Source organism: Ailuropoda melanoleuca, chromosome 9, assembly GCF_002007445.2.
Source record: "Ailuropoda melanoleuca isolate Jingjing chromosome 9, ASM200744v2, whole genome shotgun sequence".
Classification (NCBI taxonomy): domain Eukaryota; kingdom Metazoa; phylum Chordata; class Mammalia; order Carnivora; family Ursidae; genus Ailuropoda; species Ailuropoda melanoleuca.
In genome coordinates this window covers 55,151,207-55,168,907 of record NC_048226.1, presented here as the reverse complement: position 1 = coordinate 55,168,907, position 17,701 = coordinate 55,151,207, and the positions used below count along the sequence as shown (strand labels likewise).

The 17,701-nt window shown below is 36.4% G+C and overlaps 1 protein-coding gene across 13 annotated transcripts in view; it reads right to left on the bottom strand.

The window, feature by feature from the left end:
* RALYL (RALY RNA binding protein like) overlaps positions 1-17,701 on the bottom strand; it is a 711,504-nt gene that overhangs the window by 38,560 nt on the left and 655,243 nt on the right. For 9 of the 13 annotated variants that reach the window (XM_019797149.2, XM_019797152.2, XM_034668250.1 and 6 more), the window contains 2 exons: positions 15,245-15,358; positions 20-1,603 (listed from right to left, as the gene is read on the bottom strand). In XM_019797149.2, coding sequence (XP_019652708.1) covers positions 1,359-1,603; positions 15,245-15,358 — 359 coding nt within the window. In that variant the 3' untranslated portion in view covers positions 20-1,358. Of the gene's footprint in view, positions 1-17; positions 1,604-15,244; positions 15,359-17,701 lie in introns of those variants that run through there. The other 4 variants (XM_034668255.1, XM_034668257.1, XM_034668254.1 and 1 more) reach the window with 3 other exon arrangements.

Here is a 17,701-nt window from a genome sequence, read left to right as displayed (position 1 = left end):
TGGAGTGAAAATTTCTAACACAGGAAAATGAGAATGAGCAATTGGTATAGTAGGAGAATTTCTCAGAATTCTCCAAATCAATTCTTAGCCAAATTTTGCTGAGAAGTAAATGAAAATAAGAACAGAGAGGTAACCATTGGAAATGGCAACACTGAGGGCTCCAGAGACCTTGGCAAAAGCACTCACAACAGAATGGTAAAAACAGAAGTCTGATTAGAGTGGACTGAGGAAATTAAGTTATTGAATTAAAGTCTGGCCTGAGGAAAAGCTGAAAGATCTGTTAGTCCTTCATTCTACCCTGCTTAATAGATTCGTGAAATCAAAACCATTCTAAAAAGTGACTTGAGTCCTTCAAGCTGATGCCAACTTCTGGAGAAAAAAGGGTGGTTATTAGAGACTCTAAAGACAATTTGAAAGGTTTAAATGAAGGGCCCATGCAATTTAAACAGAACTGGAATGTTAAAAATCAATATAGAGCTCCCTAAATGAAACTATTGATAGGGTGGTTACCATACCAAAACAGCCACCACCATGACAAAATTAGTTAAGTAACAATAGGTATTATAACAAATTGGAATCTGATATTACCTGGGATAAGTCAAGTTTAATATGATTGGTCCATAGATATTTGAGAGTTGGCAACACGCACGCACACACACATGCACACACACACACTTGCACTCTCATCATTTTTATTAGTCAATCCCTTTAAGATAGTATATTTAATTTCATGGATGATAAAATATGAGAAATCGCATCCTCATCAGCATATATTTACGAAGTCCCTGGTGTACATACATAGGAAAGGACATCAGAAATGAGCACTATGATTATAACAACATTGGGAAAATAAAACATATAAGGAGTCAAGTCTTGGCTAAATCCCCAACTCATAAAAACTGGCTATCAAGCAGCACATGCACTAACGATGGTGAACTGGCCATATATCAAGGGTCATCTTAGTCTTCAGACTATAGAAACAACTGTTGGCCATACAACTAGTAAAGATAATTCTCAGCACTGAATGACACTATTTAATAAGAGAGGGAGCCAGGTATTTTCCATTAGATGGTCGTTTGTTGCCAGAATATTATATCCATGTACCGTTCACATGTAATTGCTCAAATGCAAGATTCCCTTCGTGATGGAGCATTTGGGAAAGAGCAATCTTTCATTTATTTCACTTTAACTACAACTAATCTCATATATAATATTTCAATTGTCCATTAATTTACTCTGTCATATTTTAAATTAGCAGAAATGTATTGAGCACTTATTATGTGCAAAGCACTGTACTGATGTTGCCTTACATATATGCATATAAGAATGAAATAAGCCCCAAATATTAAATCTTTATTTTAGAATGAATGAGTTGCTGACATGCTGGTGCTGTTACCAAAGGGTGTGAACACCAAGTGTTTAGTTCCTACCAGCTCATGACCCCCATCTTCATCGAAGTCCTCCTCTATCCCATCAGTCATCTCTTCTCCATCCGCATCTGGCCCTCCTTCAGCAGGCTCCTCTGTAGAGTGATCTGCATTCTCTGACACACATTCATCTTGGATCAGCTCTATACTCTCTTCCAATTGCTTCTTCTGAGCTTCTGGGGGGGAGAAAGCAAATGACTACTACCTTGGGTTGCTCATGAGCCATTTGGATAAACCATGAAAAAACAGTCTATGAAAGGGTAAACTCTGTGTGAGGAAGATAAGGTAATATTATGTTCCAGTTGAATGTCTTCAGTCACATAAATTATGTACCTATACGTATCTATGTGCATATTCATGTAAGTAATTTATTTTTAAATGGAATTATCAAAAATTAGGAAGTCCAGATGGTACTAGTATATAAAGAAATAAAGATTTACATAAATAGATGGATCTTCCTGGTTATATATATTCTTTTCTAATAGGGATATTCTCTCTGAGGAAAAGATATAGCAACAACAAAGGGCAAAAATCACATAAAACATAGAACTTGTTCACTCAAGAGGGAAGATGAAGAAAGTTCATTGATGAGTTCAAATCTAGTGAAAAAGACAAAAATTCACTGAGGGGGGAAAAAGTACAAAAGCACATGGGTTGTCTTTCAGACAACTTGTTTATGTGAACAATACTCTGACATTTTAGAGTCTAAATTCTGTTGGCAGTGTGGTTAACTGCAATGGTTAAGAATAAAATTCTGGTGTTAGATTTACTAGCTTTGTGATGCAAAGTCAAAATGGATAACCTTCTTTGTGCCTCAGTTTTCTCATCCTTACAATTAGGATAACTGCTTCTTAACTTCCAGGGTTTGGAATGGTAAATCAATGAGTTTAGTAGAGTTATTTGCAAATAATAAGTGCTCAAGAAATGAAGCTACATTCTACATTAATAAAATACCCTCTAATTACCAGGGTGTGCGTGTTTCATTTACAGAAATTCGCCCAGATGGGAATTATGCTGACAACAGAATAATTATTTCCCCTAGTGGTTGGTTTTCATTTCCTGTGAAAATATCAAGAAGCATTGGGTATTGAATAAACAAGATCATTTAATGTACCTCCTTCTCTAACTTATCCCTCTGTATATATACATGGTTATCTCAAAAGCTGTGTGGATTTCACTCATTTTGATTGTTATTTTGCCAGATGATTATCCCATTATTTGATTTGAGTTTTAAGAGATGCTACATCTTAAGCTTATTTATTTATATTTTATGGCAATAAAGATTGTTTATATAGCCAAATAAATTGAGGCACATTCATTCCTAGTCTTTTTCCTAATGTGAGTTAAAAAGAAAGTAAGCATTGGTATACATATATTTTGACTCAGCACAAATCTTTCCAACACAACTAACATGTAAATCAATAAACTGATAAAAATGATGTATAATAAGCAGGTATCCTCTTCTATAAGTTGTATAAAATTTTAAATATAGTTACTCATATAAATACATGTGTTCTTATATTTTAATTCTCCAAATATTAAAGATTATGTATTGAGAATCAAGCAGAAGGGTAAGGCTGTGCCCTGGCCCTGCTGTCAGAGCACAGGATTCTAGGTCCAGCTTAGCTACTTACCAGTGGAATCATGCGCACGGGGCTTGAGTCTGTTTTGGCCACTTGGTCAGGTCTTTGAAACATAGTGGGTCAGCCTTTCCTCATCTATATAAAAGCTTTCATAAAAATACCTATCTATGGGGTTTGCTGTGAGGATTAACAGGGCTTAGTTGGGAAATGTTTTGCACACTATGAAGGGAGACTACATAAATGTGTCCTGTTACATACAAAACAGGAGACTGCATGTTCCTCATTGCGAATGTGTCAAGATAACAACACCAGTAAGCACGGAACGAGAGGCCTGGGCAAGTCAGGGAATAACATTGAAACACTTGGGGGGCAGAGGCTCCATTCCAGAGGAGGAGAAGAGCTGGTGTGGGTCCAAAAAGGCTAAAAGTAATTACTACAGCCATCTTAAAATGACAAAACCTAGGCTCTTTTTCTTCACATTTACTTCCCACATGCAGACACAGACTATACATTCTGTGATGTTTTTCTGTTAATTTGTTAGTTTCCCTTTTCTCCATAGAACAACATAACTAATGTAGTGATGATGTAAATTCCGCTTTTAAAGCTACATCTTTCTCTTTGTATATGTAAGTGTCCATATGAAAGCAAGTAGCATAAATTTCCTTTTCTCTGATGTTTACATTACTTTTAGCATAGAAAGTCTTATATAGATTCTAAACTGATTATTGTTAAACTTAAACCAAAAGGTTTAGTCTGGAGAAGATGACCCAAGTATCTGGATTAAAAGGAAGGCAAATCAGAAAAAAAAACAAAAATAAAAATAAAAGTAAAGATAAAAATAAAAATAAAAATAAAAGGAAGGCAAATCAGGCAAGAGATACAGACCAAACACATGCTGAACTTAACTGTTACTGAAAATTGCTCGGTTTTATTCATCTCACCTTCCTTCCACGTATCATCTACAGGTCTTGACCTTTAACCTACCTACACACCTCTGACGAGCACTGAGAGAAAGCTGTGATCGGCAGCTAGTTTGAGCCCTGAAGTTTTGAATCTCCTCACGTTAATTACACCCCATGCTCTACCCTATAGTCTCTCCTCCTGCTGACGTCTTGGGAAGCACAATGTATCAGGCAGCTCTGATTTCGATCCTTCAGTCTTTCTTCTAAGACTGATTTTTTGTCACCTGGTCCCTCCCATTTTGCCACTCAAGGTCACCATGCTATTTGTTCAAAATACCCTTGCTTGGGGCGCCTGGGTGGCTCAGTTGGTTAAAGCGTTTGCCTTCAGGTCAGGTCATGATCTCAGGGTCCTGGGATGGAGTCCCACATCGGGGTCCCTGCTCAGTGGGGATTGGTTCTCCCTCTGCCCCTCTCCCCACTCGTGCTCTCTCTCTCTCTTTCTCAAATAAACAAATAAAATCTTTAAAAAAATACCACTGTTCTCACGACCTGGTTTTGGTATTTCGAGAATGAGAGAGTAATGGACGTTTGGGATTGGACAGTTATTATCCTATACAGTGAAAAAAATGTCTTGAATTTTACAACTTTTCCTAAAGCCAAACTTTCCAATTTTAGATTATTATATTTATTTTTTGTTATAATACATAACTGTACTTTTGCATAGGATTAATATTATTTTGTAAATTCATTTGGTCTGACATACACATTTCCTCTTTAATGATTTCAGAAATATTTGTTCTCTGGGAACCCTTCATTTTTAATGTTGAAATTAATATTCCGGGTCTTCTCCCCTCTGAAAAATCTTTGACCAAAGAAGCATGGAAGATTTTCAGAGAACCCACGTAGGATCAGAACTTAAAGATGAGTAGCCCTCATTTGGCTTTGTGTATCAATTTGTTGCAGTTATATTTGAAATCCAAGCTGACCCTCCTGATTTTCGTACCTGAATGGGGTCCCTTCTCTCCCAATCAACCAAAGCCCAGATCAAATGCTGTCTTATAGTTAGTCTATTGTTATCTTATCCTCTTCTCAGTGGTGTTTAAGTTTCCTTACTATTTGAGCTATTGTCCCAAAAGGTCATTATCACACTCAAAGGGGATAATATGGATGTTAATCTATTGTAAAGTGAAAGTGCAATACAAGTCAGTTACCAAGAAATTGTATAATTTACTCTGTACCCCTTACTAAGTGCCTTGCACATAGAAGAGATAACATAAGCTATTAGAGAGGATATAGGATTTGAGATCCATAATTCTGTTAATTACTAGTCCTATTAACTATGGCTTTCTTCTCTAAAAGATGAGCATGAAAATAACATCTTTCAGAGAGTTTTTGTGTACCCAAATGAGGAGAAAGAGATGAATGTGTTTTCTAAAGTGTAAAGGCCACAAAAACATGTTATCATTACAGGGTTAAAAATAGTTCTTGAGTTGAATCTATACCGATTATTTGCTACAGACAAGAAGTTTATGTCAAAATCATTCATCACTACTGACCATTAAGAATCATACAGTACAAAGACAATTTTGACTTCATTTCTGTTTAGATAGGCATAGCGTTTTAAGTTATTCTCTGCTTTTGTGTTTGTGTTACATATCATACACGTAACTCCTCTGACAGCCTATTTCAAAGGCAAGAGTGTATTAGAGTTCAATGCAAAAAAACTTAGGTCTTATCCTCATTCGTTAACTTGAAGGCTAAATGCATGGAAGACATCTGGTTTGAGAAAAAAAAAAACCTTTAATTACAATGGTAATCAATTCATCGCAGTTTAACCAAAATACAATCAACCTGTGGTATGGTAATACGTAGTCATCATAGATTTTTGTCATTACCTCAGTGAGAAATGTTATAATCACTAAACAATGATAGATTCCAGGAATAAAATAACACAAGAAAGCACATCTTGTTTATGAAACTGTTGGTTCACAGTTTAACAAGCAGTTTTGATCCAGTAATTATCTTGTTGAAATAGAAACAAAGCAACTTGTTCTATTTTTATGAGTAATTAATTTTAATTCTACGAGGAGTGAGTAGTATTTTTTAGTTTACTCCTGACTTTATAACGTTTCTTTATCTGCATAATCCTTTTCCACTTATCACTTTTCCTTTTTATTGGGAGTGTTGAGTGTATATGTGGTCTGTATGTGTGTGCATACACATTTATGACTCTGTTACTTTGGGGCAGAAACATTTTTATTCATCTTTGTAGCCCTGATGGCTAACTCAGAGCCTTACATGCAAATGAAATATTTGCTGAATATATTCATGAATTGTTGTGGAACACAAAAATGAACATAAATGTCTGGGCATTAAATTCTTTTCAGAGAGTCAAAGTGATTGCTGAATTTGGCATCATGGTAGCAAAAATATGAAGCCACAGAGGTTAAAAGAAACATCTTTGCCATATATTCCATGAGAGCCCCTTACCACTAAGGCAAAGTAAAATGTGGGGTCTGACAGTTTCTTAGAATAGTGTTTGATTTCACACGGCTAAGTCCTCAGGAGAAAAAGTACGAAGTCTGCAAGGGCTTACAAGAGGAGGTTTGTTTTTGAACCTGTTGTCTTCTTTAAGTCAGAGTGACGGGTGACCATAGCATTTCTTTTGTGGGTGAAGTGAGGTTTAGATTTTTTTTTTTAAAGAATGGATTAGGAACCAAAGAGCTAATAGCTTATGCTTAAACTATATCTCTAATATTACATAAATTATGGATTTCAACAAAAGAAAAGATTTATTATGGCTCCAAGTGAGTGAGTGCTTACAAAGTGCTGACCATGCAACATTCATTACCTCTAGGCCTTGAAACACCCTGCAGGGGGGTCTTCCTTATCATTTTACAGATGGAGAAACAGGTGCTCAGGGTCACACAGTGAGTGCAAGAGTCAGAATCTCCACTTCAGCTTTTCTGACTCCAGAGCCTGGGCTGTTTCCTAATATTTCTCTGGAAGAAAGGCCTAATTTGACAGAGCTTTGAATTTCTTCAGTAACCAGACAGTTTTAAATTAAAGAATGAAGAAGTCTGTTTAGTTAGGGGCACGTGCTCCAACTAAAGAATGGCTGTCAGAGGAAAAGAAGTGCAAGTGGTAGGTAGGTGCTTCTGTTTATGTGAAAATGCCTCAGGCTTCAGAAAGCCATGAAAGAAAAGAATTTGATACGAATTTCAATCCTCCTATTCAAAAGTTTTTTTGCACATCACATGTCTATTTCAAAAGCTATATATGATTGAGAAAACAAGTTAGAATTGTTGGGATTTATGTTCAAAGCATTTTTATTAAATTCAGTTTGCTGCATAGCTATTATCATTAATATAACTCTGAAAATTGGTTGAGTTGGCAATTAAGTTTTTTGACAGGCCGGCTTAATTGCTAGCTAATTGCTAGCTAAATTGTACTTAGCAGATGGTTGGAAAGAATGTTGATACAAAACAGTCACATTATTCATTAGAGCCTGGAACTATTGTTTTTGCATACCCGTATAAGCTGTATTTTTTTAAAAATTCTACATTACAACACCTGTATATAGTATGAATTTAACTCAATGATTCCAATAAATGCTATTTAAAAAGATGCAACTTATTATGGATGGTATTACTAATAATGACATAAATGAGCATCAGGAAATTTACATAGGAGGATTGCTTTCCAGTTAAAATGTCAGTTACATAAGTACATTCCTGGAGAAGATGACCCCAAAGTTGTTCTCACAGAGTACCCTGGATTGTTGAGGTCACCACGAATTCATTATAAATGATTTTAAAAATTACAAAGATACTGTGCTATTTAAACCTCACAGTAATTTTAAGGGATAGTAATTAATCCCCCCCGCCCCCCGTTTTATAGATTTCATAAAGACCTTGTCAAATATCACAAAACTAGTAAGTTCTGGGACTAGATCTCTAACAGGATTGAACCTAGTTCTGTTTGATTCTTAGCCTGGGGCCTTTGATGTTTTGCTGGTTATCTATTTGCCACAAGGAAAATGAATTAAGGAGGAAGCAACTAGAAGTGGGGAGACCAGCTATCAGGTGAGGCTTTGGAGGATGAGTGTTCTAACTGATTTGTGGTGATGGTTACACTGCTCGGTAAAATTACTAAGAAGTCATTGAATTGCGCTCTTGGGATGGGTAAGTTTTGTGCTATGTAAAATATACCTCAATAAAGTTAAAAAATAAGATGAGTGCATCAGAGCAAGTGAGAGATGATGAGGCTTTGGGTACAGGTAATAGTATTGGGAAAATAGAAGGGATGGAGTGAAAAATGCTAAGGTAAGGTTTTGGAACACTGGCTGTAGAAGGAATAGAAGATGTTCAGTTTGGCAATTTTGATTGACAGGCTTTATGTAGTGGTGATGTGAATAGAGCCAGGACATAGAGAATAGAGTATACGAGATAAGGAAGTGAGGAGAAGAATTTCAATTCTGAAAGGTGGTGATTGAGTTATTACCAAGGACCTTAATGTACCCCTCAGCTTGACCAAACTTTAGACAGGCATCTTCCTAACTATAGGCTCCTGACCTTTTTCTTAGAGTGTTTACTTCAGAAAACTTGGTGATTGTAAATTCTTTCCATGCTCCTTTAAGATGTAAATCTTTTACAACCTAGGCCTGTCTTTCTTAAGACCTAGAAGTCATTCCCTTGAAATGTAATCATCAAGAAAGATAGCCTCTGTGGGAGAGTAGAAGCTTATCTTCCATAACAGTCAATTAGCAAACACAGATGGCCCAATCATACTGACCAGCCTCTGTACTAATGTCTTCTAATACTGTTCCATTAGCTTAGCATCTAAAAATTATCCTGCCTTTCGTTTTAGTAGAGTGCGATTTCCATCCCATACTGCACTAGTCTGGACCCCTATTGCAACAGTCTAGAATAAAGTCTTCCTTGCCATTTTTAGTAAGTGTCCCGTGAAATTCTTCTTTTACAATTATCCTATGGATAACCATAGGAAGTTCTCCATTAAGCAGAGGGAAATGCTTTGATCCAGTTGCTGAACACAACTCACTGTCTTTTCACCCCTTTAAATTTAGCTTCTTTAAAACATTTAATTTTTGTAGCCAAATATTTCCATAAAACTTGTTATGAAAAATAGGAGTCTTCTGTTCCTACCTGCTCACCATGAGCCTGCTTCTTCCTCTCCCACTCCCCTGCTTGTGTTCCCTCTCTCTCTGGCTGTCTCTATCTCTGTCAAATAAATAAATAAAATCTTAAAAAAAAAAAACTGCCTTAGGTGTTTGTTTTGTTTTTTTAAATTTAGTTCTCTATCTACTTTAACTAGACGTGTAAATCTCATTTGAACTAATTCACGTCCCCCCNCCTTAGGTGTCTTGTTTTGTTTTTTAAATTTAGTTCTCTATCTACTTTAACTAGACGTGTAAATCTCATTTGAACTAATTCACGTCCCCCCCATTATCCATTAGATCAATTTCACCTTGAAAAAGTCTCTCCCAGAGCTTTGTAGTAGTTCTGGTTTGGACTTCTTTCTTTCTGGGCCTGTTGCACAGCTCATGCCAGAATCTCCTTTACCACCATCCTAAGGGTTCTTCTTGCTCTTGCCTTTGGATTCCCCTGCTTTGGGAAAGCCATGTTTCCCCTTTCTTGGTTTACCTCCTCGTTTTGGTGAAGTACTTCCTCCAGTACTTTTCAGAGAAAGAATGAATTGGAGGTACACTTTTTGATACTGATATATCTGAAAATGTCTTTAATCTAGCCTCACAATTAAGAGTTTTGGTATTGGGTACAGAATGGTAGCTTGTAAATGATCTTCCCTCAGAATTTTTAGGGCATGTTTTCATTGCCTTCTAGCTTTCAGTGTGGCTGCTGAGAAGCCCATTGGTATTCTGATTCCTGTTTCTTTATATGAAAACTATTTTCTCTCTTTTCCTGTCTCTCTGAAGTTGGTAGAACCTTCTCTTTGCCCTCATGTTCCGAAATATCACAGTAAGATGCTTTGATGTGCATCTATTTTCATGCATTGTTTTGGGCACTCAGTGGATTCTTTCAATCTGATTAACTATGTTCTTCATTTTGTCCATTTGTTTTTCTAAAAAAATGTTTTTGATGATCTCCCCTCTTTCTTTCTGAAGCCCTGTTATTCAGATATTCATCCAATGATTTTCATATCCTTTCCCTCCTATTTTCTGTATCTATTTTCTTCTATGTTTTCTGGGAGAGTTTTGTCAACTTTATCTTTCAATCCTGTATTGAGTTATTTCTTTGTGCTATCATATGTTAATTTCTAAAAGCTCTTTTATCATCTTCTGAATATTCAAGTTTTAGTTTCATGTTCTTGTTTGGTGAATGTAATATCTTCTTTCTTTCTGAGTGTATTAATCAGTGTTTTTTTTTCTTTTTAATGTTTTATTCTTTTGCACAGTCTGTTTCCTCCAATCTCTTTTCATTTTTCTTTCCTTTTCTGATATCTTCCTTTATGTTAAGTGTTTTCTATTACTAAGTGATGCTTGTCCATTCATATTAAAATATGGGGTATTAAAATATCAATGGGAAGTTTTGTAAGCATAGGATATTGTTTTTGCAGTGTGACGTCGTGGTTGACCATTTCCTTGGGTGACACCTATGCTGGCATCTTTAAATCTTTCCTTTTAGGATGATCATATTTCCAGTGAAAGCTTCTAGTGTTTTGCCAGTAGTCTGGCAGCTAAGGGGGAGGAAAATGCTTGGAATTTCTACAGTAATTGTGTAAAATCAGTTCTCTCCTTAATCTTCAACTGCATTCAGATTTGCTGTTTACCAGCTCTGAGATCTGCTGTTGTAGCTTTTCTGTAGGAAACTTCATCAGCTTTCTAGTGGGTCAGGGACAGTTAGGAATGGTGATATAGGAATTTGATTCCTCAACAGATTTGCAGCCACTTATACCTCCTTTTCCAGAAGAATATGATGTCTTTACTTTTGAGCCTTTTGGGATTTCTGTGGTTAAAACTGGACTCAGATTTCTAGGATATGCTAAGTCAGGTACATTTCTCCATCTGCTGCCTAGATTCTAAAATTCTGTTCCCATTCTCTTTATGTCTAGCGGTTTTTGTTTTTAAATCCTATCATTTTAATGCAGTTTCAGGAGACAACAAAGCTCAATTTATATATTTAATCCAATATCTGCAACCAGAAACATCACCAATTTAATCCAGAGTGCAAATGCTAGCAGTAAGGTATTCAGAACAAAGATAGTCACCTTAAAGGTGTCAGAAATAGTCAAATTATGGTGAGCACGTTATAGGTGCTCCAGATCAGATCTGGAGCAATGTTTTCCATTCTGAGTACCTCAATATATGGTAGACAAACTATAGAATGACCAGAGAAGAGAGATGACAGTGGTTCAAGATGCAAAACCAAATTACATGAGAAGCAGCTGAAAAAAATTATTGATACTCATCTAGAGAAAAGACAGCTTCAAAGATGCTGTGACAAAAATTTAAATGCAGCTAAGTTGAACATCTGTGAGCCAATTATGTTAACTCTCCATTCAAAGGTTGGGAGTGAGAATATTATAGCTCTTTTTAAATATGTAATTGGCTGTTATGTTCACAATGGATGAGACATTCGTTTGGTTTCAGGGGACATAAAAAGGATGACCAAACCAAGTGAAAACAAAAGACCTTTTGGTTTGGTACCTTATCAGGAGAACCTATCGCAGGCATTGGAGACATAAATATAAATAGGGACCAACCAAGTAAATAACATTCATTTGTGAACTGGCTAAATAAAAATATTAGCAAATGGAAGAGTATGCCCTGTGTAAAGTGACAGCAATACTGAAAGATCCCAACTTTTCAAAAGCAGTTATGTATTTTGATATTTATTTGTAATATCATAATTCTTGGACATTTTTGTTTAAAATTCTGTCTTTTACCAAACATATTGGGGGGATGAATTTATCTTATGGGACCTGGTTTTTGACCTCTCCAATGCTTAGGTCAAACTTTGTCTATTATCATTGGAACGTCCAAGCGAGACTGGCTGGCCATGTATCAGGCACACCGCTCAGAATAAAATAAAATTAAATAATGTCTACTTGCCTTTTGACAAAAAAGACTTTATGCCTGAACTTTGATTTTTTAAAAAATGTAGTTGCCCGTGGATTAATTGGGCCTATTGCATGATACCCAGTTTCTAGTTTTCTTTCTTGTCTCTTTTATCCTTTTTGGTCATTTAACATCACTGTGTAAACCACATGTAAATTGTGCCATTCATATGTGGCCATTTATATGTGGCTCTTTTAGAAGAATCATCCAGGAGTGAGGCAGAACTGTAGGCTATATTGACATATAAGTGTTGTTAAGTGTTTTTGTTGTTTTCAATAATCTACATAGTCACTATATCCCAAAGTTGTGTTTATTGAATTATTCAATAGAGAAAAATAACATATGCCTCGTGGATTTATGCTAACTAACTTAAAAGTTGGGATAGTATGTTTGAGATCATAATCCATTCCTCTAGTTTATATTTGAGGGGTTGAGACCAGAGAAGTTCAATGACTTGTCAGGTTGTGCCTGGTACATAGTACAAGGTGTTGGGGAGTTGGAGAAGGAAGAGAAGACATGACCTTATGCTCAGGAAGTTTACAGTCTCAAAGTAAGAGTCAGGACACCATACAAATGTCTATTTGAAACAATTGAAGGTATAAAGAATCCCAAATCAAGTAGTTATACTTCATTACAATTATTCCTCATAGCTTGGAAATACACTACAAACAAGAAAAAAAATGGTAGTGTGAAACTTGAATACTGGACAATCTCCATGTTGTGTGGTTTCCCCATCTTTGGTTCATGATCTTCCATCTCCTTCCTGCCAGTACTTTATGCCGGAAACTTTCGTTAACAAATGACTAAGACTGGGAATGAGAGATGTATAAAAGAGTAATAATGAAGAGTAAACGTTAGTTAGCTATGAAATAATTAGCTTAACGACCAAATAAGTATTAAAATGTGTGCTGCCTTAAATTCAGTAAGGAGATACTGAGTATTTTTTTCAAGAATTTTATTATATTTCTCTCCACCTTCTATAATCTAGTCTTGACTCTTTCCTTACAACCCTGATTTCTTTTCATAAAGAAAATATAGAAAGTAATCATCTGATCTCCATAAATACAAATGCTGCTCAGGAGACAATTACTAAGTGAATGAAATTACAAATTAAATTCCATTTTCTTCCTAACATGTTAAAGTAAGAAAGACATAAATATCAAAAGACTAAGCCTATCATTTTAAAAATAACTCTCTCATGACTGGGAAAGTTTAAACACGTACAAAAATAAGGTGACAGCCTTTCATGAAAAGAAAATGCAAGCTTTGAATTTTGGCGTTACATTTATAGATGATCTCCCAAGAAGATATGTGAAAGGTATTATTCATTGCAGGAAACTGGAAAGTATAATATGATAGAATAAGGATCACATTTTTCTCTTTGAGGTGATTTATATTTAAATGAGTTCTCCATAATCCTTTAAACTGAAGTGCAAATTGGTTATCAAAGTCCTTTGCTGTAAGGGTTGTTTTACATAATAACGAATTTCACAGAAGTTCCTCAAAGGGAAATATTGATTCAGGCGACATCACAGGATATTTCAGTTACAGCAACACTTTAGTGCCATAGACAGCATATAAAAAACTTTCTAAAATCTAAATTTCTCTATTAAAAGGTGTAGGCAGTGTTTTTGTTTTCTTCAAATAAATACCCAGTAGCATGATTTTTGGATCATATGGTAGTTCCATTTTTATTTTTATTTTTTAAAGATTTTATTTATTTATTTGACAGAGATAGAGACAGCCAGCGAGAGAGGGAACACAAGCAGGGGGAGTGGGAGAGGAAGAAGCAGGCNTTTCTCTCTCTCATTCACTAGGCTATACCACCAACTCACATCTGCTTTCTTTTCATCTTTGAGTCCTACTGGCTCATCACCAGGAGGTAAAAGCTCTAGTCCTCACCTCAGTGATACAGTGAACACACAGGCAGGTTCCTCTTTGCTGCGTGGCTCAGAGGCGCCAGGATCCCAACCAGTTCTCCTCAGTGAGGAGTAACCCGGGCGGCCTCATGTAAGTGAAATCCTGGGACCAGGTCCTGGCTGGAACCTGAGATTGCAACTATCAATGGGAAGGGCCCTGGATTCACTCATGAGATGGGTTTGAGACGAAGTCTATCACACTCACTAGTTTAGTGACTATGGAAAAATCAATTTACCTCCTTGAACTTTTGTTTTTTCATCTGTGAAATGAGGAGGCTGGATTTGATCAATGGCTTTCAAAACTGTATTTTTTAAAAAGTGACTTTTTTTTTTTCCCCTGAGATCGAGAGTTGGGTGCTTAACCGACTGAGCTGCCCAGGCACCCCTGAAAAGTGAAGATCTTTTAGCAAATGAAGTCTTCTGTTGAAACCCAGTAATAACATAGATACACAGGTAGAGCAAGGGCTGGACTTGGAGGAGGCATGAGTTCATGCAGCTCCTGGGTCTCCTTCTAACCCTCATCCTACCTCCAGGGAGCCTCTGGGGCACATGAGGCCTGCAGAACATGATTTTCAAACTGTGTACTCACTCATCTCTAACTTCATCCCAGTCCTCAGGTTCTATGATTTAAAGAATATCTGTAGCCACATGACAAGGGCATTAGAATTGTATTAGAAGAGAAATAGGGTGAAGGCTGATAATTCAAAGGAGAAGAGGCATTAAATTGTAAAAGATACAATCAAATGACTTGGCCAGGGGTGGCCAGGGGTATGCTTTTGATGTGGAGGACCCTGACACTGGGTACTGGTTTTACAGGGCCGTAGAATGTAGGAGCTGGGCTTTATAATCCTCATTTTTGAAATCTGTTATATTTCTACAGTTAGTTTATTTAAATATGAATATTATTTTAGTCTGACAGTGTTTTTCCAGTAATTGATTTTATTTTCTTAAAGGATCCTTGATATTGAGCTATTAACTTTTAATTATGATACTATTATTATTACCATCAAAATATTTTTCCTTTTTAAAAAATATGAAGTTTAGACAAATTGGTTCATGTTCTCTAANCGATACTATTATTACCATCAAAATATTTTTCCTTTTTAAAAAATATGAAGTTTAGACAAATTGGTTCATGTTCTCTAAAGAGGAAAAACTCAGATTTGCATTGTTGCAACTGTTGGCTTAGAGACTTTATTCATGTGTCTGTATTAACCTGCTAAACTGGGCCAGTGTCCCCTTGGCCCTGAGCTGCCCCTGTGATTGACACCGTTTCACTGGTTTAACTGCGACGTGGCCACAAATCCTTTTCACTTACCTGCCTCCGCCTTCTGCTGCTTCTCAATTTTCTCCAGGCGCCCTAGCAAGGAGTCAATTTTCGTTTTGATCTGGGTTAATTCTTTCTTGATTGTCTGTAACTCATCTGATTTCACTGGAAAGGGGAAAAGGGAAAGAGCAACAGAACATGAAATGTACCATTACCCACATAGAACACAACTCACAGACACCCCGTGTTTTCTCAAGGTGGTGTCAAATCACATAGGATACTTTTCAATCTTATCAGTTTATTGTTACTTCCAGTGATCCTGGAATACCGGAAGACATTGGCAATTACAGTGATTTTCAGTGATGTGGGCATTTGATACTAAATCTTTTGACTGAAAGTTATGCAAAGGGATGGAGTAATCTGGAAACATCTTACCAAATAACTGAATGACACAAAACTCAGTTTTGGCAAGTAGTACAGCCAATCTGCACGGTAAAATGGGTTCAGACTGAGGAATGATGAAGTCATGACAAGTATGTTAATACTGCTTTGAGGTGTACGCTGTAATACATATTTCAGTAGTCATTGATATTTGTAATCTAGTCCCCTGGTGTTTCATTGAAACCAGGATATAACGTTTATCTTCTGAAGAAATGTCTTAGACGCTAGAGAAGTCTAACAGAACTCTTGCTACTTCCCCAACTCTCTAAAAAAAAAATGAGGCAATGGGTTGTACATGTCTCTTGTTAAGCTGTGGGGCTGGAGGGAAGAAAATTCACTTAAGTTGCCACTGGTATTTGCTACAGTAGTGGTTCCCATTCCAGGTTTTTTGGTATTTAGCATGGTTCCAAAGAAAAGNTAAGCCGTGGGGCTGGAGGGAAGAAAATTCACTTAAGCCGCCACTGGTATTTGCTACAGTAGTGGTTCCCATTCCAGGTTTTTTGGTATTTAGCATGGTTCCAAAGAAAAGCAAGTGAGGATGAACACAAGGCTAGCTAACTTTTCATTCTGCCAAGCAAGTAAGGATGTTAAAAACAACAATAAACATCCTACTATCAACAATAATAATTATTTTAAAAAGAAGGGGTTTGATAAAAAGACAATCTCCTATTTAAAGGACAGTACTCTAAATGACATATATTGTCATATATGTTTATGAACAATTCATGGCACTGTTCCTATTTCTCATTTTCTGAGAACCATTGGGAAATTTGTCATGAACCCACAACAACGAGAGATTGAAGATTTCAAAGCTATCGCTACAGAACATCTTCGTGTGCCTAGAGCTTTCAGTCGGTGGGGATTCAGGGGTCCAGGCCTCAGCAGAGATGCCTCAAGATCGGGGGCACGGAGCTTGGTGTCAGCCGATTAATTCTTCTCTGTCGCTTTTGCTTCAAGTTTATGATCTCAGCTTGGAGAGTCCCCAGAAATTCTGGAAGACACTGAGGATTTAACTTGGGTCTTTAGTCCTCAGGAAATTTTTTCAATAAATAATAAAAACTAAATGCAATCTATGTTTGCTTGGGATAGAGCTATTTGCCAACTAAGATATGTGATATAACATAGATGATAACGCATGCATCAATATACATTAATTGCTCAAAGGAAGCACAGACTTTTTTCCAGTATAAAAATGAGAAACTTTTTTTATTATAAAATCAGATTTTTTTTTTTACCAAAAGCAGATTTTTATTTACGATGCAAAGTAGCTTACAAAATAAAAACTGCAAGAATCCAGGACCCCGTGGAGTGTTCCTATTATGAAGAACCAAACTGAAAGTAGAACACAGTTTAAAATAGAGAATTGCTTCTTATGTCAATTATTTCAGAGACATCAAAGTACCATTGTGGAACTGCAGCTAAATTTGAAAAACATCATCTGTCACAATTGCAAATTGATTCCACTTTGAAGAATAATTTTCATTTCCTTTGATGGAAGCACGTCATGTAGTTTTACTTAAACCTATCAAATTTAATAAAAAATATTTTATCTTATAACATTAGATTTCAATGCAGGAGAAATGGGACTGTGGCTGGAACCTAATAGAATACATTTTTAAGCAAGTAGAGCCACTCCTCAGCCCAGGGATGCAGTTGACTAATTTTAATGGCTTTATCTCCTTAAAAAAATAAACAAAACCCCCACCAATACCCCATTTAATAGAAACTACATTATAAACCACTAGAAATCTGGGATCACTACATAGGAACTTAACATGTATCCAGGAAGTCAAGGTTGGCTTTAAGTCTCGACTCATGTCTAGCATTGTAGGAACACCTTTTATGATCTGAGTCAGACCGTTAGAAAGTGTGGGTTTAGTTAGTTAATGGTATTTAAGCTTAGAGACAACAAGGATCTGATCTGCACAAGTTCTGTCTGCTCTTTCTTGCCTCTACCAGGAAATTCTGGAACCCATCTCCAGCCCTATGCAACTTGCCCACCTTCAATCTTGGAATGGCTAGCAGCAAAGGCTCATGAAGGTCCTGTAAAGCACAGGTTAAAAATAG